This window comes from Dendrobates tinctorius, unplaced genomic scaffold (assembly GCF_039654945.1).
Source record: "Dendrobates tinctorius isolate UK_male_01 unplaced genomic scaffold, ASM3965494v1 ptg000011l, whole genome shotgun sequence".
Taxonomy (NCBI): Eukaryota; Metazoa; Chordata; class Amphibia; order Anura; family Dendrobatidae; genus Dendrobates; species Dendrobates tinctorius.
Window position 1 is genome coordinate 101,164,023 of NW_027361679.1, and position 24,825 is coordinate 101,188,847.

General features: G+C 46.1%; 1 protein-coding gene across 19 annotated transcripts in view; it reads left to right on the forward strand.

Annotated features, from left to right (window-relative positions):
• The window catches only part of ADGRL3 (adhesion G protein-coupled receptor L3), a 948,965-nt gene that overhangs the window by 528,499 nt on the left and 395,641 nt on the right, over window positions 1–24,825 (forward strand). For all 19 annotated transcript variants that reach the window (XR_012220302.1, XR_012220289.1, XR_012220304.1 and 16 more), the window contains exon 12: window positions 14,811–14,994. Coding sequence is in view for 15 of the 19 variants with exons in the window: in XM_073545473.1 (XP_073401574.1) it covers window positions 14,811–14,994 (184 nt within the window). In the remaining 4 variants the exon portion in view is untranslated. The remainder of the gene's footprint in view (window positions 1–14,810; window positions 14,995–24,825) is intronic.

A 24,825-nucleotide genomic window follows, 5' to 3' on the forward strand; every position in this document is an offset into this window, starting at 1 on the left:
ATGGTGTCAAACTAACCCACAGTTTACTGAAGTAGCTTCCTTGTTGTAGTTTCCAAAAGATAACTGAAGGATATGGTTTATATCTCTGCCATTGTGCGTCCCTGGTAACTATGAGGATGAATGCTACAGTAAAACCTCGGTGAAAAGCTAGAGCATCCTGCGGTGTCAACAAACCTACGCATTTCGGGGAAATCTTGGTTCTCCTTCCTAAATCGTGTTGTACAGCCAGCACCTGTAAGCCATCTGTTACAGCATACTAGATTGCCGTATATTTGTCCCTAATGCGCTCTGCATAACAAAAAAATGACCTTTTATTATACTCAACTAAAGGCAGTCCCGGTGTTGTTGGTCTTGACTCGACACCTTCACTCTTCTTGTGATTGCCGTTCTCCTTCTTACTTTGCGTGAATGACGCATCGTACATCATACACACAAAGTTCTCCATCGTGGCTCCTGCGCAAGCTTACTTCTCTATGTTCTGCACATGCACATTGCAGTACATGTGATCACAAGAAGAGGAGGTGCCTTATCAAGCACAACAGATCAGATTGCCTCATAGCTGAGTATAGTAAAAGCTTTTTTTGTGTTATGCAGAGAGCATTGGGGACATATATGCTGATATGAGGGCTTTCAGGTGCTGGCCCTACAGTATATGGGAAAACTTGCTGACAGATTCCCTTTAATTGATCTCCAGAGGGATGCAACATGGTGTAAGGAAACTGCATGGCTCTGAGCCTTCTTTTGATATCCAGAGATTTTGCCCTTCTTTTTTTGAGGTCTGCTGAGAAGTCTGGAAATATAGATACTTTTCAGCTCCCGATTTGTAGGTCAGGCACATTTCTAGCAAGACATAAAACTCTGTCTCTATCTTTTGAAGTGGAATAGTTTTATCAATACAGAGTGAGGCGGCGACCCTTGTGGCAAAAGCTTGGTAAGCACTCGGTATGCTCTCTCTATAGTAAGTAGGTGCATTAGTGCCTCTTTTCCAACAGTGCTTAGGATCCTATTCTCAAAAAATAACCATTGAAAAAGAGTGCACCAAAGGAAATGTGTTGCACTGCGTGAGGCAAAAGACAAAAGGCGGTCACACCAGATACTGACTTTTTTGTACCTCCCCAGTCCGCCCGCATTTTATTGTGGTCAGCCTAAGGCACATCTGTGCAATAATCATGCTGTCTAATCAGCATCCTGATATGCCACAACTGTCAGGTAGATGGATTATCTCAAAGGGGAAGTGCTTTGTAACACAGATTTAAGCAAATTTGTGAAAAATATTTGAGAGAAAAATGCTTTTTGTGTACAAAGAAAAAGTTTTAGATCTTTGAGTTCAACTCATGAAAAATGGGAGCAAAAGTAGTGCGTTTATATTTTTGTTCAGTATATTGTATCAATGCTACTCACTTGATGAGAATGAGGTATCACAGGAACCTTTTCTATTTAAATTCCGGCTGGTTAATTTCATTCCTCTTAAACGGCAACAAAAGAAAACTTAAATACAGCCTTTGTCCAGCATAAAGTAAAACATCAAGTAAAGAGTTCATGCAATAGTGCTGTCATGGCCTGTTTTGTAGTTGTTTGGTCAGCGCTCCAGGGGTTAAGGCTTGTAGCCTCTCTCTGGTTTGGGGAGGGATTTTTATAGCCTCTGTGGGGCCTTGCTCCTTGTCAGTTATACTTTTGCCCTTGGCTGAGTTAGTTGAGTCCTGTGTGCCTGTGCCTTGTGCCTGTGTTCTTGTATGCTCATTTAGTTTTGACCCCGTCCGTTACTCGGTTGTGATTTTGTCTGCTGATTTGGTACTGTCTGCTCACTTGTCTGGTTGCTGATCCCTTTGTGTTTTAAGACTATCCATTTTGTCTGTCCCTTCAGTACTGTAATTTGCCTCTCTCGGTTTCTGACTCTTTGGCCTGTTTCTGTCTATCCTTCCCACTTCTAGCACTCACACCTGGCGGTCCTGTATTCACTTGGGCTCCCTGTGGTCCCATCGCTCTCCGCCGTGTCCCACTTTCACCTCCAGGTACCTGGTGGTTGGCTCCGCCCTGGTCCCTACCCCCTGCGGTCACGTGTCGCAGGTCCTGAACAGCGACAATTGCGTGCCACTCTGAACACCGCAAGCCCCGCTTGACTGCATTCCACTGACGACTCTCTAATCGGGGGGTATCAGGTACGTGGCTCCTGACAAGTGCAGGTTCTCCCACTAGCTTACAGTCGAGCTTCCTAGGCCTTTAGCAAAGACACCCAATCCTGGAGGTCTGCACAACTCTACACACAGAACACCTGTGAGACACAATAGGTCCTAATTTGCAATGTGAACCACACCCCGGGTGGATATATGGTGAGCAGCTGTTTCGCCTACTCTTCAGATGCTCACATTAAACCCGGCCCTCTCATGCCTATTTGTCCAGCAGCCACCTTACATACCTCCTCCCTGCCTAAAGCCATGGGGATTGGTACCTTCGACCACTAGGTCATATGATTCTCAAGAGAGCATCGGCTTTACCATGGAACTTCCCGGCTCTATGTTCCACATGCAAGTGGAAATCCTGCAGGGCTAGAATCCAGCGGGTGACACAAGCATTTTTCCACTTTTTCTCTCTCATTCACCTGGTCTGACACTATTTTAAATTTTCGCCCTAAGAGTGTCCACTGCCCACTTTATGGACAATCCTTCCTTTTCTGTAATGGAATAATTTTTCTTACATGCCGACAGTTTCCTACTCAGGTAGAGAACAGGGTTCTCCTCTTCGTGTATCTCCTGATGTATCACTCATAATCCGACTTCTGAGGTGTCCGTCGGGGGCTACCAGGACTGGCTGCTTATACAATGCTACTTTCAGTTCTTGGAAGGCTGTCTCCGCCTTCCATGTCCATTTGGTCATAACTGATTTTGTCCCCTTAACGAGGTTGTAAAGGCCCTAACTTGCATTTTGAAAGTGGTTTTGGACAATTCTGGATTGGGTCCACTTAGTTCATCTGTGGTTTGATTTAATCTCTACTCACAACATATCCAAATTATTTGGCCTCCTCTTTCCGCATGGCTCTTTTTTTGTATTTATAGTGAACCCCGCCTCCTAGCATCAAACACCACCTGGACCTTTCCCAGATGGTTTCCCCAATCTGAATTTTACGATATCATCCAGGTATGCCACAGCGCAATCTTTATGGGGTGCGAGGATCTGGTCCATGGCCTTCTGGAAGGTGGTCAAAGCTCCCTGCAGTCCAAACGACATCCGGACACATTGGAAGTGCCTACTGGGCGTAGAGAAAGCCATCTTCTCCTTGGCTTGTGACATGCAGATTTGCTTATAACCTTCGTTAGATTCAAGGTAGTTATATACCTTGCCAGCCCAAGTCTCACAATCAGCTCATTGACAAGCGGCATCGGATGGATTTGCAGTGAACTTAGGCTAGTTTCACACTTGCTTTTTTTTGCAGCGCGTTTTTCCCGCAAAAAACGCATTGAAAAAACGCATACATAAGCATACAACTGCTGCGTTTTTTTCAAGCATTTTTATGAGCATGCATGAAAAAAACGCAGCGTTTTTATGCGTTTGTATGCGTTTTTAGCGCGTTTTTACCGCGTTTGCGTTTTTTTCCAACATTTTTAGGTGGCCCCTCACACTACCCAAACCCTGACTTTACTAACCCTAACCCTGACCCTAACCCTAACCCTGACCCTAACCCTAACCCTAACCCTGACCCTAACCCTTAACCAAATCATACTTAACCCAAACCCTAAACCCTAACTAACCCTAACCCTAACCCTGACCCTAACCCTGACCCTAACCCTGACCCTAACCCTAACCCTAACCCTAACCCTGACCCTAACCCTTAACAAAACCATACTTAACCCTGACCCTAACCCTAACCCTAACCCTGACCCTAATCCTGACCCTAACCCTGACCCTAACCCTAACCCTGACCCTAACCCTTAACCAAACCATACTTAACCCTAATCCTGACCCTAACCCTGACCCTAATCCTTAACAAAACCATACTTAACCCTAACCCTGACCCTAACCCTGACCCTAACCCTGACCCTAACCCTAACCCTAACCCTGACCCTAACCCTTAACCAAACCATACTTAACCCTAATCCTGACCCTAACCCTGACCCTAATCCTTAACAAAACCATACTTAACCCTAACCCTGACCCTAACCCTAACCCTGACCCTAACCCTAACCCTGACCCTAACCCTAACCCTAACCCTGACCCTAACCCTTAACCAAACCATACTTAACCCTAATCCTGACCCTAACCCTGACCCTAACCCTTAACCAAACCATACTAAACCCTAACCCTGACCCAAAACCCAACCCTAACCCTAACCCTGACCCTAACCCTAACCCTAAACCCCCTTAACTAACCCTAACTCTAACTCAAACCCCTAAATTCCATGGTTAAAAAAAAAAAACGCATATGCAAAAAAACGCTTACATGAGCATGCCAGTGCGCACATATGCGCATCCATAGGCTATAATGGCCATTTTTAGCGCAAAACGTGCGCATATGTGCGCATGCGCTTTTTTGCAGGGCCAAAAAATGCAACATGATGCGTCTGGAAAATCCAATTGCACACCCCAAAAAAACGCAGCGCATGAAAATCGCATACATGCGCTTACAAGCGCGCAGGTATGCGCACCCATGTTAAATATAGGGGAAAAAACGCATGCGCAGGTTAGCGTTTTTTTCCAGCGCTAAAAAACGCAAATGTGAAACCAGCCTTAGAGACTTTTTTTGGCTTCCGTTAATCATTGCAGAATCTCCATTCACCATCAAGTTTAGGAACAAGAACAATGGGGCTAGACCATCCACTCTTAGATTCCTCAATGACTCTGAGATTCAGCATATGCTTAACTTCCTTTGAGATCAGATCTCGCCGAGCATTGGGAATTCGGTAGGGCTTCAAGTTCACCCGCCCATGAGGTTCCATCAGAACTTTGTGATCTATGACATCTGTAAACCCTGGCGAATCTGCGATTAGGTCCCAGTTCTGTTTTTGGGCCTTCAACGGCATCTCTGGTATGACAGTTTCAATGTTCCCTTCTGGATTAACCAGTAAACATGGAGTTTCTAAGGGGATTGTGTCTTGCCATGCCTTTATAAGATTGATTTGGTAGACCTAGAATGGTTTTGGTCTTCCCGGTTGATGAACCTTGTAGTTCACTTCACCCAGCTTCTTTACCACCTCATAGGAGCCTTGCCATTTGGCCAAAAACTTACTCTCCACTGTGGGAATAAGTATGAAGACTCGGACCAACTCATAGGCTATACTTTTTAGGGCAGCACGGTGGCTCAGTGGTTAGCACTGCTGCCTTGCAGCGCTGGAGTCCTGGGTTCGAATTCCACCAAGGACATCTGCAAAGAGTTTGTATGTTCTCCCCGTGTTTGCGTGGGTTTCCTCCGGGTATTCCGGTTTCCTCCCACATTCCAAAGACATACTAATAAGGAATGTAGATTGTGAGCCCCATCGGGGACAGTGATTATAATGTGTGCAAACTGTAAATGTGGAATATGTTAGCGCTATATAAAAATAAAGATTATTATTATTATGGAGGAGGAGTTTCAGTAACAACCCATCCAATCTACACAAGCAAAGAGATCAAACCATAGATGTCCATAAATTATGTGTAATAATACCAAATGACACAGGGGTCAAAGGATGGAAGGAAAGGTTTGTGGATGGTTTCTGCGTTTGCCGACAGTTAATGAGACATATATCCCAGGATATAAAACAAAATAGTGGTTTATTCTATGCTTTTCAAAGTACAAATAAATTCTTCATTAGGAAAGACCACAAGTGCTCAAAACTTGTGGTCTTTCCTGATGAAGAAATCATTTGTACTTTGAAACGCGTAGAACAAACCATTTCGTTTTATGTCCTGGGATATATGTCTCATTAACTGTTGGCATACGCAGAAACCATCCATTCCATCCTTTCATGTTTTCATGTTTTATGGTCAATTGCTGACCCATGGATCTGCTGCAGCTGAAATTCCATTTGAAATGCTTTTTCAATATGTCTAGAAGGTGAGTGTTATCTGATTTTATTTTTGTCCTATCTCTCGGACAAGACCCTATTTTTGCACTGATCTCTCCTACAGCTCTGTAAATGACACAGGGAAAAAAAATTTTCCATGCTCACTGAAATTTATTTTATTCTTGTAGAAAAGCCTTTGTTGGTGATGACAGCTTCAAGACACCTCCTGTATGGAGAAACTAGTCACATGCATTGCTCAAGTGTGATTTTGGCCCATTCCTCCACGCAAATACTCTTCAAATCCTGAAGGTTCCATGGGCTCATTCTATGAAATCTGAGCTTTAGTTCCTTCCATAAATTTTCTATTTGGCCATTCTAGCAGCTTTATTTTTTATCACACACAGCCAAGTAAATTGCTTTAAGACATTGTCTTGGTGAAATGTCCACCCTTGTTTCATCTTCATAATCCTGGTAGATGACAGCATATTTTTTATCAACACTTTCTCAGTACATTTGTCATTTCATTATTCCTTCAATTATATGATGATTGCCAGTGCTGTATGCTGACACACAGCCCCAAACCATGATATTCCCACCTCAAAACTTCACTATTTGTATGATGTTTTTGGGGTGATATGTAGTGCCTTTTGGCTTCCAAACATGTGTATAGTGGCATCCAAACAGTTTAATTTTGGTCTCATTTGACCAGACTATGGATGGCAAAACAGTATGTCACAGGATTGTCTAAATGTTGTTGAGCAAAGAGTAAATGCACTTGAACATGCTTCTTGTACAACAATGGATTCTTGCATGGTGAGCATCCATACAGGCCATGGAGGTTAAGTGCATTATTTATAGTTATATTTGAAACAATTTTATCTGCTTATTACAGATCTTTCTGTAGCTTGCCACAGTTGATCCGTGGCTCTTGGACAACTCTTCTAATAATTCTTTTCAAACCTCTGTCTGAAATCTTGCAGGGAGCACCTAGTTGTGGTTGGTTTATGTTAAAATAATCTTCTTTCCACTTCTGTATTATGGCCCCAACGGTACTCACTGGAACCTTCAGTAGTTTAGAAATTCTTCTGTAATCAATGCCATCAGTATATTTTGCAACAATAAGGTTGCAACGGTCTTGAGGCAGCTCACTGCTTTTACCCATCATGAGATGTTTCTTGTGTGGCACCTTGGTAATAAGATACCTTTTTAAAAGGCCATCAGTTGAACCATCTGATATTATTTTTCACTAAGTGACAGGATTGCGTTCTAATTACTGATAGATTTCAACTGGTTTCATGACTTTCTATTGATTTTTTCACCTCTCTTTCTTCATGTGTTGAATACTTTTTTCCCTGTGTCATTTCTCATTATTACACATAACCTAACTTTTGGACATTTATGGTTTGATTTTGTTTGTATTTTTACCGACATCTGGTGATAATTTTATGTCAATAGCACCTTTAGAAATATATTTACATAGAAAATTGGTGACATGTTCAGTAATTATTTCATCTGCTGTATATGTATGGGTATCAGAGGAAATGCACATTTAAAGAGAAGGTTAATAATATATTTACTCAAATTTGTTTAGTAACATACCGGTTTTAATGTATACTTAAAGGTTTAGTTCAAAATTAAAAAAAGAAAATGTTAGCTTAGCTTTAAGCATCTTACGATCCTAGCATCTAATTTTTTATGGCGATTAAAAAAAAAAAAAATATATAGATAGATAGCTCTGGTAAAAATTAAGAGACCACTGCACAGTTTTATAAAAATCCAGCTTTTCTACATGTCTATCTACCATTCCAATGTCAGTTGAATTCCAACCAGAGTACACCTCATTCTACTTAATGTGCTTCTAATTAGTTGATCATCTGAACCAAATATTATTTAACAAAGGAAATTATAAAAAACCCTGCTGTGGGGGTCACAATCCTCTTGCAATTGGACAAGCTGAATGGCAAAACAAGTGCTAATAATATCCCAAAAGTAATAGGAATGAATAAATAACTTATAACCATGCCAAAGGAGTTGAAAAGAAAAGTCTTCAGTGAGGAAAAGAAGGGCTCAATTCTGGCTTTACTAAAAGAGGGATACAGTGAGCGTCATGTTGCCTCCATCCTTAAAATTACAAAGATGGCAGTCCCATACAACAAGGTCAAGCAGCAGACATTGGGGACAACAAAGCTACAGACGACAGAGGGCAAAAAAGACTCTCTACTGACCGGGATGACCGTCATCTTATTCGAATGTCACTCAGCAACCGCAGGATGACATCATGTGACCTACAAAAGGAATGGTAAATGGCAGCTGGGGTGAAGTTCACGGCAAGAACAGTTCGTAACAGGCTCCTGGAGGCAGGGCTCAAGTCATGTAAAGGTAGAAAAAAGCCTTTCATCAATGAGAAGCAAAGGAGAGCCTTGTTGAAGTTTGCTGAAGACCATAAGGATTGGACCATAGAGGACCGAAGAAAGATAATCTTCTCTGACGAGTCTAATTTTCAGCTTTGCCCAACACCTGGTAGTCTAATGGTTAGACGGAGACCTGGAGAGGCCTACAAGCCACAGTGTCTTGCACCCACTGTGAAATTTAGTGGAGGACCGGTGATGATCTGGGGATGCTTCAGCAAGGCTGGAATTGGGCAGGTTAATCTTTGTGAAGGACTCAAGCCGCATACAATGTTATCCTGGAAAAACAGTTGATTCCTTCTGCTCAGGCAATGTTCCCCAACTCTGAGGACTGTTTTTTCCTGCAGGACAATGCGCCATGCCACACACCTACTGTAGGTCAATCAATGTGTGAATGAAGGACCACAACGTCAAATCCCTGTCATAGCCAGCCCAATCTCCAGACCTGAACCCCATTGAAAACCTCTGGAATGCAATCAAGAGGAAGATAGGTAGTCACAAGACATCAACCAAAGAAGAACTGCTTACATTTTTGTACCAGGAGTGGCATAAGGTCACCCAAAATCAGCATGAAAGACTGGTGGAAAGAATGCCAAGATGCATGAAAACTGTGATTAAAAATCATGGTTATTCCACAAAATATTGATTTCTGAACTATTCCTGAGTTAAAACATTAGTATTGTTGTTTCTAAATGATTATGAACTTGTTTTCTTAGCATTATTTGAGGTCTGCAAGCACTGCATTTTATTATGACCATTTCTCATTTTCTGAAAATAAATATATAATCTAGTGCCTGGAGATTCGAAGAAATGTCAGTAGTTTATAGAATAAAAGGGCAATTTGCATTTTTCTCAAAAATATACCTTTAAAGAGAAAAATCAGACAAACTGAAAATGTTGCAGTGGTCTCTTAATTTTTGCCAGAGCTATATACTGTGTGTGTGTATATATATATATATATATATATATATATATATATATATATATATATATATATATAATATTTCTCCATGTTACTGTGTCAGTGTCTGACCTTTTAAGAGGTTTTAATCATTATATAAATTATCATTCTTATCTCAGACTTCCATCTGTAGAAAGTGCAGTTTCAGTGATCGTGCTCCTCATCAGGAAAGAATAGGGCCTTGTCAGGTTGGGTGGGGTGATTTTGTATAGTCTCACAATGCGCAATGAGAGTTGGAAAAAAGTTCTTACAAAAACTCTGTGAGAATCATGGGGGAATAGTGGATGAGGGCAGGTATATCTCGCCCAGATACCTTTCCTATGTGGCATAGTCTGGTCAGTGTCTCACCTGGTGACTAATGAGTAATGGGAAGCGGATATAAAAGGATGCCACGTGGTGTGTTAGTTGGTCAGCCTGGGGAACACAGAGAGCATGTCTGTGTGAGCAACACTTGTGAGTGAAAGCTGTGCTTACAGTAACGCTGGTTTGGCTGGCTGGGAGAAGCCCTCCAGTTGGTAGTTAGTACGGACCCTGTTTAGTTGGTGCCGGACAGGCAAGGATTTGTTTTATGTTTTATTTTTTGTATGTCTTGCTTTCACCTGAAATAAACCTGACCCAGCGTCAGTTATGACCGAATCCCGGCTGTGCACCTGAGTTTCATGCTAAACCCACGTGGCCTTTGACCCCAGCAAAGGTGATCCCAGAGTGTTTTATCACAAATTGGTTGAGAGCATGAACATGGAGGACGTGGTGAAAGCACTGGTACAGTCCACCGCCATCCAGCAAGAAGCTAATCGGGTGATGATGGCCCAGCTGAAGGAGTTGGTGGACATGACAACTACAGATCGTTCACTTCTCCAGCAGGTGGCGCAGCGCCTGGCGACCTTACCTGAGGTTAACCCAGAAGCCGAGTCGAGAGTGATTCACGTGAGTCGGTACTGGCAGAAGACGACGACCGAAGATGACGTCAAGGCATACCTGACCACGTTTGAATGGACGGCGGTGCGGGAAAAATGCTGGGCCAGCCTGATTGCCCCGTTTCTTTCCGGTGAGGCCCAAAAGGCTTATTATCACTTAGAACCTGAAGCCGCGCAGGACTTTGACAAACTGAAAGCCGAGATCTTGGCCCGGCTGGGGGTGACGACCGCTGTCCGTGCACAAAGAGTGCATCAATGGACTTATCAGCCGGATAAACCACCGCGGTCACAGATATTTGACCTGATTCACCTGACGAAGTGGCTACAACCTAAGGTGCTGACGGCGCCAGAGATCATCCAGAGAGTCGTCCTGGACAAGTACCTGAGAGCTCTACCGACGGCCCTGAGGAAGTGGGTAAGCCATGGAAATCCTACGACGGCAGATCAACTGGTGGATATGGTTGAGCGTTACTCCGTGGCGGAAGGACTCAAGATACGACGCTACCCCACCTCCGTCTTCATCATCTCCATGTGGAACCGGTAAGACTGTTCCCGGGAGTAGGGGAGAAGGAAAAATCCCTAAGACAGTGGGGGAGGAAAACGGGACTGCTCGCACGGTGAGGCCAAGAGTAACAAACTTTGGTCTAGGCAAGGGGCCCGTTAGGCCAAGAGATGGGCCACATCGCTGCGAACTGTCCGGTCACTCCTGAACCCATGCAGTGCGACGTCACAGACTCTAAAAAATGCATGTCTATGGTTGCCCAGATAGTGAGTGTGAATGCCGGTCAAAGAAAGGTGGAAAAACACCTGTGTGATGTATCGGTGGATGGGGAAAAGGTGGTGGCATTGGTGGACTCGGGAAGTGTGGTGACTCTGGTGAAGGCCAGTCTGGTGTCAGCCCCGACTGGACCCTCAGACAGATTTTCTGTAACATGTGTGCATGGAGACATCTGTTCATACCTCACCGCGGTCATATGCATTTCTACTTCCTATGGGACGGTGCAACATAAAGTGGGACTCGTCCCTGCATTGTTGCATGATGTGATCTTGGGCCGGGATTTCCCTCACTTCTGGCAATTATGGGAGAATCAAGTGATGGCCCAGGGTAACAGTGTACGTGATTCCGCTCCCATGGCGCGGGTGGGTCCCGAACCCCTGGAGGAGGTTACCCAGGAAGACTCTAGCGACGAGTCTACTGGAAATGACGTTCAGTTCCCGTTTTCGTTCATGGCGGGAGATATGCAGGAGACCAGGGAGGAGGAGGGGGCAGGAAGCCGTCCACCTCCCCGTTTGCCGGATTTGGAAGTCCAGAAAGATGACTTCCAAAGCGAGCAAATAAAGGATCCTACCCTTTCTCAGGCTAGGACAAATGTAAAAGTGATACATGGGGTACCCGTAGAACCTGGCACTAGGCTCGCATATCCTTACATGGTCCTGGAGAATGATTTGTTATATCAGATAGAGAAAAAGGGGGAAGACACGGTGCAACGATTAGTCGTGCCAAAACCCTACCGGCGTAAAGTGCTGGACCTGGCTCACGGACATGTGATGGGAGGTCACTTGGGAGTCCAGAAAACCACCGAAAGGATCTTACACTGTTTTGTTTGGTCAGGCATGCATCATGATGTTCGTGTATATTGTGAGTCTTGTCCTGACTGCTAAGCCTCTGCGCCTAAACCCCGGTTCTGTAGCCCTATGGTACCCCTGCCTATTATTGAAGTCCCGTTTGAGAGGATTAGGATGGATTTAGTGGGGCCCCTTCCACGGTCTGCACATGGGTACCAACATATCCTGGTAATCGTGGATTATGCCACTCGTTACCCGGAAGCCATCCCTTTGCGTAACATGGCCACCAAGACGATTGACAAGGAACTGGTGCATGTGTTTAGTCGGGTCAGTATTCCAAAACAGATAATTACCAACCAGGCGACTCCCTTTATGTCAAGGGTAATGAGGGAGCTCTGCAGGTTGCTACAAATTGAACCGTTACGCACGTCCGTATATCACCCTCAAACAGACGGGTTGGTTGAATGGTTTAATAAAACTTTGAAGCAGATGCTGAGAAAGGCGATAGACAAGGATGGGAAAAACTGGGACTATGTACTTCCATATTTGCTTTTTGCCATCAGGGAAGTGCCCCAGTCTTCCGCCGGGTTCTCGCCTTTCGAGTTATTGTATGCCCGACGACCCCGCGGACTGTTAGACGTTGCAAAAGAAACCTGGGAGGGTCAGGTCACTCTGTTTAAAACGGTGATAGACCATGTAACCATGTAACACAAATGCAGGACCGTATTGCGGTCATTATGCCCATCGTCAAAGAGCACATGATGCAGGCTCAGGGAGCCCAGAAAAGAATCTATGACAGGGGCGCCAAGATCCGTACGTTTGCACCCGGAGATAGGGTGTTGATCCTGGTCCCCACGGCCGACAGTAAGTTCCTGGCAAAGTGGCAGGGCCCCTTTGAGATTAAGGAAAAAGTTGGTGAAGTAAACTACAAAGTGTATCAGGCAGGTAAAGGGAAACTTGAACAGATTTATTATGTGAATCTGATAAAACCCTGGAAAAATCGGTCGGCCTTATGAGCGGATTTGGCCCGACCCTTCTGCTCGCATACCGTACCGGCGGTACGGATTAAAGAGACCCTCTCGGAGCGGCAAAAGACTGAGGTCAGGCAGTTTTTACATCACAACCAAAAGTTTTTCTCAGAAAAACCCGGGCAGACTATGCTAATGAAACATGACATCATAACGGAACCTGGGATCACTGTCCATGTGAAACCCTACAGAATCCCGGAAGTGCGCCGTGAGGCCGTCTCCCGAGAAGTCAAGGCAATGTTAGAGTTAGGGGTCATTGATGAGTTGCACAGTCCAGCCCGATTGTGTTAATTCCTAAACTGGACGGCACCATCAGGTTTTGCAATGATTTCAGGAAACTGAATGAGGTCTCAAAATTTGATGCCTACCCTATGCCCCGGGTCGACAAGTTACTAGATCGGTTAGGGAAAGCCCGGTATATTACGACCCTAGATTTAACAAAGGGATTTTGGCAGATCCCTCTGGCGGAGGCGGCCAGGGAGAAGACGGCATTTGCTACACCAGAAGGGTTATTTCAGTATGTGTATATGCCATTTGGACTGCACAGAGCGCCGGCGACGTTCCAGAGACTGATGAATCGAGTCCTGAGGCCACACAGGCAGTACGCTTCTGCCTATTTGGATGACATTGTCATTTACAGCTTGGACTGGGAGACTCACCTCGGGAAAGTGCAAGCTGTAATTGAGGACCTGGGGGAGGCAGGTCTAACTGCGAATCCCAAGAAATGTCACATCGGGCTAGAAGAAGACCGGTATTTGGGTTATGTAATTGGGAGGGGTATGGTTAAACCCCAGGTCGATAAACTTCAAGCGGTTCAGGACTGGCCGCAACCAGTTAACAAGAAGCAGGTGCAAGCCTTTCTGGGGATCGCCGGCTATTATCGCTGGTTCATTCCCAATTTTGCAGCCATTGCTACCCCCCTGACGGATCTTACCAAAGGGAAAGATTCCGTCATAGTTAAATGGAACTTAGCGGCTGAAGGAGCCTTCCATAGCCTAAAATGGGCACTTTGCTCTCAGCCCGTACTGGTGACTCTGGATTTCCGCAGCGAGTTTGTGGTACAAACTGATGCCTCGGAGACCGGTATCAGGGCCGTACTGTCACAAGAGAGGGACGGAGTGGAGCACCCGGTCCTCTATCTCAGCAGGAAGCTAAATAAACATGAGCAAAAGTATGCGGTAGTGGAAAAAGATTGCCTAGCCATTAAGTGGGCTATAGAGTCCCTCAAATATTACCTGGTGGGCAGAAAGTTCAGGCTCTCAAGTGGATGCACTTACACAAGGAACGGAATAGCCGAGTGAACCGGTGGTTCCTTGCCCTGCAGGCCTACACTTTTACGGTGGAGCACCGCCCGTGGGTACAGATGGGGAATGCGGATGCCCTGTCCCAAGTGCACTGTTTGGCGGATGTCATTGCTCGACCGGAGTGGTTTAAGCAGAGGGGGAGGATATGTGAGAATCATGGGGGAATAGTGGATAAGGGCAGGAATATCTCACCCAGATACCTTTCCTATGTGGCCTAGTCTGGTCAGTGTCTCACCTGGTGACTAATGAGTAATGGGGAAGCGGATATAAAAGGATGCCACGTGGTGTGTTAGTTGGTCAGCCTGGGGACCACAGAGAGCATGTCTGTGTGAGCAACACTTATGAGTGAAAGCTGTGCTTACAGTAACGCTGGTTTGGCTGGCTGGGAGAAGCCCTCCAGTTGGTAGTTAGTACGGACCCTGTTTAGTTGGTGCCGGACAGGCAAGGATTTGTTTTATGTTTTATTTTTTGTATGTCTTGCTTTCACCTGAAATAAACCTGACCCAGCATCAGTTATGACCGAATCCCGGCTGTGCACCTGAGTTTCATGCTAAACCCACTTGGCCTTTGACCCCAGCAAAGGTGATCCCGGAGTGTTTTATCACAACCCATATGAACTTCTGATGCTGATTTTTGTTTTGTTTTATAGGCAATGGTTGAGACTGTTAACAATCTTCTACAACCACAAGCTAAGGATGCATGGCAAGACCTAACTGAAAAAGAACAAGTGCGAGCAGCCACAATGCTTCTTGACACAGTTGAAGAAGGAGCCTTTGTGTTAGCTGATAATCTCCTAAAAACGGACATTGTAAGAGAAAACACAGAAAATATTCGTAAGTTAAATTCATTTTACATTTTTTTGTTACACGGTGGACATGCTAAGTACAAAACTTTGCATATTTATTAACTTCAGCTAATAAACATACATCTTTGTTTTCCCCATATTTCTCTCAGCAATCATGTGATCATCATGGCTCCAGCCTCTCTAGCATGAAACAAAATGAGCGTAGCTGCGTGCTTCTAAATATATACAGTGGTACTTGAAAGTTTGTGAACCTTTCAGAATTTTCTCTATTTCTGCATAAATATGACTTAAAGGGAACCTGTCAGCAGGATTGTGTACAGTAACATACAGACAGTAGAAGAAAATATATGGTTCCAGCTCCTTAAAAAGCAAACTTCTTTATTGGACCATATTAAAATATAGATGTGGTAACATGTTCTCCGTCAAAGTGTCATAACACCAAAGAGGCAACGTGTTTCGATCAGGACGATCTTTGTCTTTTTTTTTTTTTTTACAAAGCTCGTCCTGATCGAAATGCGTTGCCTCTTTCCGTGTTATGGCACTTTGACGGAGAGCATGTTACTAGATCTATATTTTAATATGATCCAATAAAGAAGATTGTTTTTTAAGGAGTTGGAACCATATGTTTTCTTCTATGATCTCCACGTTTGTCTGCATGGAGTTCCGAGCACCTGCGGTGATTATCGGTGAGCTGGCTTTACCTTTTTCATATTTAACATACAGACAGTGTCAGGTCGGTGCCCTTATACTGATTAAAATGATACCTTGGGTGATGAAATCCATCTTGTGGTTGTTTTTTAATCTTTATTTTCAGTTTTGAGTTAATGATATTCACGTGCCAGGGGCGGCCTGTGGGGGGTCTTCATGTGACGCTTTGCTTAGGTATTCATAATGCAGACTGCTGACAGACCACTGATCCCTCACTGACCTGCCCTGTAGTTTGCGTAATGAGTACCTGTACTTTGCATGTTTAATGTCCCAATAATAAATGTGGTTGATATTATTCAGATAAAAAAAAATCAATTTTAAAATGGCGCCCATCGCGCCTGTGCAGTAGCAGCTATCAGTGTATATAGCTGTGGCCCAATAGCTGATATTGTGCATGCGCCGGCGGCGCTGTCTTGCTAGAGAAGATTAAAAATTTCCTCCTTCACGATGGCGCCGCCCGTTCCTGTGCAGTACCAGCCCTTGGAGATCTCTGAAAATTGCTATTGCGCAGGCACGAACAGCAACATCTTGGAGGTGGAAATTTTTTTTCTTCTCTAGCAAGATGGCGACTCCTGCGCAATAGTGTAAGGAGGAAGACCGGGCCGCGGGTGCTTGCATCATGCCAGGTCCGGAACTGTCAAGGCTGCGTCCCATGTTGCCGGGGGGAAAGAATGGGGAACTGGCCTGGTCCCATGAGCTAAGGAGAGATGGCGTGGCTAGGCCAGGCAGTGAGCAGGAAGCTCGGGAAAAAGAGTTTTCCCGCCAGAAGCGAGAGCATATGTGCGACACGCTCTGCAGCGTGAGAAACACCGCGGAGTCGTGCACCAGCAGAGCTTACGCAAACTCTCCAGTAAGTCAGTGAGTGTACAGAGCGCTGCGCGCCCAGCTAAGCAGAGTGCAGTGCTCGCACAGACTAGCAGATGCAGGACCCTGAGGTGCGTTCCCCATTGCTGATAGACGCGCAGCAGTACATGTGTCGTACAGAGACTCCTGCAGCGCTCCTTACTTCTGTTGCACAGGTTTAAAGACTATGGGCTCAGTGGGCAAAACCAATGACCACCTATTACCGCCAGAAGCTGCACCGTGATTTGTTGGATTTCATTTGAGGACACTGCACTGATTGTTGTTGGTACTCCAACTCCCATCGAACTATATGTGGATGAGGACCAGAGAAGACTACAAGTGCCGATTAAGTAACAGACTGTCGCGTTAACCATTTTTCTTCCATTTGTGAGGTGCCAAGGGGAGAGGTACTAGAAAACAGGTATATTTCTCCCTGTTTCATTTCATATGTCTCCCTGTACTGGTGATGAAGCCAGTTTATTTCACTGTAATCCAGTCCTGGTTTCCTTAGTGATCAGCATGGAAAGGACTGGTAGTTCCCCTCCATTTATTCAATCCAGGTTTTGGTTTCCTGACTGGCCCAGCTGATATAATCAGGAGGAGCTGGGATCTCTCAGTCTATCTCGTCTGCTGAGCTGGGAGCTGACACAGTAAGATTACATGGACTTGTTTGCTGTTATATAGGTTTATTTTGTAGTTAGCCTGCTATTGTTAGTTAGTGGCCAGACGGCCTTAGATGTTTTATTTCATGTTTGGCATGTGTAACATTGAATAACAAGTGTGCACAATAAATATGCCGTGTCCATATTCATGTGGAACTTGCTAGTCTGCTGAAGTGACTTCATAGCCACACGCTTGTGCCAAAGCAAAGATCCCAGCTGAGCTATCTATTCCCCACAAATGGTGTTTTGAATGCGGGCACTTGTGGCTGCTGGACTGTGACTGCAGAGAAAACGCTGTGTGTGTTGTTGTGAGTTCATTTTCCCCTTCGTCACTGAGGTCTGGTGAACTTCCTATTCTGGTAAAGGAAGGTAATGAGCCTGATTATCAGGCACCTGAGCCTAATGAGGATGACTGGCTGAGTGGAGTCACTGACTGGATATAAGGCTGCCGACGCCCTTCTGCCCTGCGGGTGATTTCTCTGTGGACTTCTAGGACACCAGTCTGATTCCTGCTTCCCTAAAGCTAAGTTTTCTGCTTCGCCTGTTTGCATTTATGTTTTGTTTTTGTTTTCCTTGCTTTTCTGGATTCTGCCATTCCCTGCTGGGATGAGCTGAATCTCCTTTTGCCGGTAGCTCTGTCTTCAGAATATTCCTGAGTACTGACATAGCTTTTTTGAAGCCTAGCGTCTTCAGGGCATTTTTCACTGTCAGTCTGTTGGCTCTTATTTTCATAGGGTTTTTCACGGATTGCAGACAGCAGCCTTCCTGTCCTTTCCTATCTAGGTAGTTTGGGCCCCGTCTTTGCTCAGTCTATCTTTCTGTCTGTGTTAGTGTTTTCATCTTGCTTCACCGTCATTATATGTTGGGGGCTGCCTATTGCTTTGGGGTCTGCTCTGGGGCAGTTTAGATTTCCCCTTTCTTTCTTTAGGCTTATTTAATTCTCCGGCTGTGATCGAGGGGTCTAGGGCATCGTAGGAACCCCCCACGGCTACTGTTAGTTGTTGTGATAGGATCAGGGGTCTGCAATCCGATAGCTGCCAACTGCTCTGGTTTTCTGGACTTAGCTAGTATTTCTGGTTTTGCCTCCTATGGTGACTCATTCATAACAGTATGTCCTGGCTGAAAGCTTCTGCGCTTTTGAAGAGCCAAGAGTCCAGTAATATGGAGGAACTAGTGAAGCAGTTATTGCAAGCAAATGTGCAACAACAGCAGACTAATACTTGCTTCCAGAAGGCTCTGGAGCAGCAACACCAGATGCAGTAAGAGCAGTTGGAGGCAATAAAACAGGCCTTGGTTCGGCAACCCCGAGATGAGGGAGACCGTGCACAAAGCGCTGCTAGTGCGCAGAAAGCTGTACAGAAGACTTTGCTTAAAATGACCGCAGACGATGATGTGGAAGCATACCTCACCGTGTTCGAACGTATTGCAGAACATGAACACTTACCGCTGGACAGATGGGCTGAGGTAGTTGCTCCATTTCTGAGCGGAGATCCACAAAAGGCCTATTACAATCTGAGTGGAGCGGATGCTGTGGACTATATCAAACTCAAAGGTGAAATCCTGGCAAGGCTGGGAGTAAACACGTTTGTACGCGCACAGAGGGTGCATTTATGGAATTTTGTGGAGCATCAGCCAGCCCGCTCACAAATGCATGATCTCATCCATCTAGTAAAAAAATGGCTGCAACCAGAGGCTTTGACGTCCGCACAGATGGTGGAGCGTGTTGTTCTAGACAAGTACCTGCGGTCCTTACCCGCTAAGATCCAGAGGTGGGTTGGACAGGGTGACCCAACTACCACTGACCAGTTGGTGAATATGGTCGAACGCTACAATGCTTCTGTAAGCCTACTCCAAGGGACGTTAGCACCCCACTGGCTTCCCAAGAAATGGCTGGAGAGTCCTGCGAAACCTACTTCATCTTCAAAAGAAGAGAACGTCACAATGAAGGGTAGCAGACCTACAAAGGACTATGGAGGTCGTACGGGCTCACATCAAAGCAGCAGACCTCGTCTGGGATCTCCATCGAGGAGACAAGGGCCTATACAATGTTGGCGATGTCGTGGGCTTGGCCATGTAGCAGCTAACTGCCCAATGACTACAGAGCCAATGGACTGTAACGCTATGAGGCGTCTTTCGTTATATGTGCAGTCAGTGTGTGTGGCGGAGACCCTCACGGGAAATGAACAACACGTGTGCCACGTCGAGGTTGACGGTTATAGTGTGAATGCCGTCTTGGATTCTGGCAGTCAAGTAACTTTGGTACATGCCAGTTTGGTGGACTCTAGCGCCCTAACGAACTTAACCATGGGCATTAGTTGCATCCATGGGGATACTAAGAACTACCCCACTGCCTGGGTTACTCTTGCCACGCCAGTAGGGACCAAAGACATCAGGCGGCAGTCATAAAGTCTATGGAACACTGTAATCCTGGGGAGAGACTTTCCCTTATTTTGGGACTTATGGAACTTCAAAAGTGGCGTGAACCCTCTAGTTGAAGACGGTACTCCGGAGCTAGCCCCTGAACCATTGCAGCAAGACGACGGAGAACCCATCTCAGAGGAAGTACTAGAATCTGTGGACTCTCCTCTGGCTGTGTATGCAGGCGAGGCAGACCAGCTGGAAGATGTTTTAGAAATGCCTGATCTTGAGGTGGCCCGTGGTAAGTTCAGGACCGCTCAGCACCAGGATCCTACTCTAGCAAGGGCGTGGGAAAACATAAAGGTCTCCGAGGGAAGACCATTGTACCCAGGGGCTCAAAACGAGTTCCCACATGTGGCGGTGCAGCAGGATATGTTGTATCACATAGACAAGGTGCGAGGGGTGGTGGTAGAACAACTAGTGGTACCTAAGTCCTTTCGCCAGGTAGTTTTGGAGTTAGCACATAAACATCCCTTGGGAGGACACCTGGCAGTAGAAAAGACAAAACACCGTATTCTGCAACGTTTCTTTTGGCTGGGTCTAGTGGGAGACGTGACCCAGTACTGTCGGTCATGTCCTACGTGTCAATTGACCGCACCTATGTCACATTTTAGAAGCCCCTTAGTGCCCTTACCAATAATAGAGGTGCCCTTCGAGAGGATAGCAATGCATATAGTCGATCCATTAGTTAAATCTGCCAGGGGTCATCAGTACATTTTGGTAGTATTGGATTACGCCATGCGTTATCCCGAAGCAGTGCCCTTGCGGAATGCCAATGCGAAATCAATTTCAAATGAGCTGGTTAATATGTTTTCCTGCACCGGCATTCCGAAAGAGATACTTACGGATCAAGGGACCCCCTTTATGTCTCGTATACTTAAGGATTTATGTAAACTACTAAAAATCTCCCATTTGCGTACCTCAGGATATCACCCTCAGACTGACGGTTTGGTGGAGCGCTTTAACAAAACCTTAAAGGGAATGTTGAAAAGGGTGGTGGATAAGGACGGGAGAGATTGGGATGCCCTACTACCATACCTCCTGTTCGCTATACGTGAGGTACCCCAATCCTCCACAGGCTTTTCACCTTTTGAGTTGGTTTATGGGCGGTGTCCTAGAGGCCTGTTAGATATTGCCAAGGAGACTTGGGAACAAGAGGTGACTCCTTATCGCAGTGTAATTGAACACATAACACTTATGCAGGACCGAATTGCATCAGTTATGCCAATAGTTAAAGAGTGTTTAGAGCGCGCACAACATGCCCAAAGCACGGTATACAACCGAGCGGCAAAAACACGAGTCTTTCAACCCGGAGACAGGGTGTTGGTATTGGTGCCTACCGTAGAAAATAAATTTCTTGCGAAATGGCAGGGACCATACGAAGTGCTGGAACGAATAGGTGAAGTAAATTATAAGATACACCAACCAGACAAGAGAAAGCCCGAACAAATATACCACATAAACTTGCTTAAGGCCTGGCGGGACAGGGAGAGTCTGGTGGCAGGAGCTGCCCTTGAGGATGGGCCTCGAGGGGCACCACCTTCTAAGGTAAAGGACCCCCAGGTAGCTCCACCAGAAGTGGGTATTGCAGACATGCTATCCGAAAGCCAAAAACGAGAGACCAGGGAGTTCATACAGAGGAACGCAGATGTTTTCTCGGAACTTCCTGGCCGGACTCCCCTAATTAAACATGACATTGTTACTGATCCACAGGCGCGGGTACGGCTAAAACCATATCGAATTCCGGAGGCTCGGAGTCAAGCCATTGCCCTGAAAGTAAATGAAGTATCGAAATTCGATGCCTACCCGATGCCAAGAGTCGATGAACTGACAGAGAGACTGGGTTCGGCCAGGTACATATCCACTATTGACTTAACAAAAGGTTATTGGCAGATTCCCCTCACGGAATCAGCCAAAGAGAAAACTGCCTTTGTTACGCCCCAGGGATTATTCCAGTACCGGGATATGCCATTTGGGTTGCATGGTGCCGCAGCCACCTTCCAACGTCTAATGGATATTGTCCTAAAACCCCATGGCCAGTATGCATCCGTGCACTTGGACGACATCATTATCTTTAGCGATGACTGGGACACGCATTTGTCAAAAGTACAAGCCGTCTTAGACTCCCTAAAAACAGCTGGGTTGGCTGCCAATCCCAAGAAATGTATGTTGGGATTGGAAGAGGCTCGCTATCTGGGATATAGCATAGGGAGAGTCGTCGTGAAGCCTCAAGCCAATAAAGTGGACGCTATTCAAAATTGGCCACGACCGGTAACCAAAAAACAGGTTGGAGCTTTTTTAGGGATCGTTGGTTATTATAGGCGGTTCATCAAACATTTTGCGACCATCGCAGCTCCTCTCACAGATCTTACTAAGGGGTCGAAATCTGTCACAATAAAGTGGAACGCAGAAGCAGAGGAGGCCTTTCAGCGATTGAAAACAGTCCTCTGTGACCAACCAGTGTTGGTTGCACCAGACTTTAAACGGGAGTTTATTGTCCAAACGGACGCCTCTGGGGTGGGCCTCGGCGCGGTTTTGTCTCAAGAAGTAAATGGCGAGGAACACCCAGTGGCCTATCTAAGCAGAAAGCTTACGAGAGCAGAAAAGAACTACAGTGTAGTTGAGCGGGAGGCCCTGGCTGTGAAATGGACCCTGTGCACCTTGCGCTATTATTTACTAGGTCGCCAGTTTAGACTAGTGACGGACCATTCGCCCCTAACGTGGATGTCCCGGGCAAAAGAAGGCAATGCGCGGGTGACACGCTGGTTCTTAGCATTACAAGGGTTTAAATTTTCCGTTGAGCACAGGGCGGGCACAGCACACAGAAATGCAGATGCGTTGTCTAGAACGCACTGCTTGGTGACTCGTCATGTCCGACAGTGGCACAGTGGCAGTGACCCGGTCCGTGGCCTCAGGCAGTCATTGTAAAAGGGGTAGAGTGATGGGGATAAAGTTATTGAGATGATTCGTGACGCCACCTGTGGTTTCTGGTCAGTTTGACCAGCGCTGCAGGGTAGCTTCTCTGTGACAGATGGTGTGGTGCAGCAATGATGTTGAAGCTCCCCACAGGTGGAGCTGTAGTCCCAAGGCAGTAGTAATAAGTGTTGAGGGAGAGAGTGCAGTGTTAGGCACAGAGATGTAGCAGTGCTGAAGGAGTTGCAGAAAGAAGGCAATGACAGAACAGGGTGCAGTTTCCTTTACCTTTACTGTGCTTTGTCAGTGCAGTCCAGGATCCAGATCACAGATGGAACAGGAGTTGATTAGCCTGGAAACAACTTAGAAATCTCTCTATGCAGATGGGTTGTGTAGTCTCCTTCCTAGCGCTTATCTGAGGTACTTGCAGTACTGAGTTACACTGAAGGTCCTCTTGCTTGCTCTCTTTAGAACGCCCCTCGTATGGCAGGCAGCCGTAGCCTTCTATTTCTTCTGGCTCACACACATTACTGCTGGTAACAGAACATTTACAGCCTTCTGTTCCTCCGGTTTCTGCTGCAGGACCATCAGCATCCATACAACTTCGGACACCGAATTCCGGATCATGCGCTGGAAGCCAGAAGTGAGCCTGAATTCCCCTCCATCCTCCAGCACCCCTTTTCCACATCCACACTCTTTGCCCTCCTCACAGAACTGAACTAACTTCCTCTTCCCGGCCCCCAGAGAGCAGCTCCTCCCCCAGTTTGGTTCAGAGCTCCCTCTGTTGGCCTGGAGTGGGAACTGTGCTGTGTGTTGTATTTAACTGATAGAGAGACCCTTTATTGCTTCCAAGCATGACATCACCCTCCCAAGGATGAAGACAATGCCACTGTGGCGACCATACTCCTGGGGTTGCCGCCGCCACATTCCCCCCTAGTGAAATTCAGTACTCCTGGACTGAGAAAAACATGAAAACATATTAACAAATGAACAATTGTAACTGTTATAAGATTTCAAAAATGAAAAAATTACAAAAAACAAAGCTCAAAAATAGTCCTTGTGACGATTAGTCCATGCGTTCATGTCCATGGTCCATTTCCTGAGCAGTTGGTAACTACGTACTGGGTCGACCTCCCAGGGCTGTGGGGTACTCAGTACCGGGCCGGTGTCAAAGGGATGTTTCACAGCAGCAGTTACCCGGTCCGTGGCCCTGGGCGCCCAAGTAATGGGGGATGTAGTTGATGGAATGGAATAGTTTGTGACGCCACCTGTGGTGTTCGGCAAGGGAGATGTTAAGCCGACGCTGCCGACAGCTCCGCTGGGACAGATGGTGTGGTGCAGCAGTGATGGTATAGCCCTCCACAGGCAGGGCTAATGTCCCAGGGCAGTGTAGCGGTGGTTGGCATGGTGATGTAGCAGTGCCGTAAGGGTAGGAAGCAGACAAGACACAGCGGGGTGCAATTTCTGTACCTTTACTTGATAACTGCAGTCCAGGCTCCTGATTACAGATAGTATTGGAGCAGGCTAGCCTGGAAGCAACTCAGGGATTCTCTCTCACAGACGGGCTGTGCAGTCTCCTTCCTAGCGCCTTGTGGTGTGAAGCACTCCAGTACTTAGTTATTCTAGAGTTCCTCCTGTCTGATGTTCCCAAGAACCTCACTTGCACGGCAGACAGCTGTAGCCTCTCTCAGGGACTTCTCTTTCTCTAGTCCTGGCTCTCTATCCAAGCTGCTGTTGTGCCTCAAGTCTTAGATGGCAGTAGGACATTTACAGCCTCCTACTCCTCTGGTATCTGCTGCAGGACCGTTAGTATCCGTACTGCCGTGGAGACCAGGCTCCAGTTCGTGCGCTCTCAAGCTGAGGGAGCTCTCCTTCCTAGCTCAACCTCCAGCTTCCTTCTACACATCTGCACACTTCACCCTCCGCAGACTAACTGACTGCTCCTTCCTCCTGGCCCTCAGAGAGCACTCCTCCCCTTAATCCTGGTTCAGAGTTCCCGCTGCTGGCCTGGAGTGGAACTGTGTTGCATGTATGGATTGACTGAGAGAGAGACCCATCATTGCCTCCAAGCCTGACATTACCCTCCCCTGGAGGAAGGCAAAGCCACTGTGGCGGCCATACTCCTGGGGGTGGCACATTCCCCCCTAGTGCAAGTCAGCACTCCTGGGCTGAACAAACCATAAAAACATGAATAACATATAAACAGTTGAACAATATTATTTGTACAAGATTTGAAAAAGGGAAAAATGTACAAAAACCAAGAGCTCAAAAATGGTCCTATGTTGATAAGTCCAGCATCAATGTCCATGGTCCAT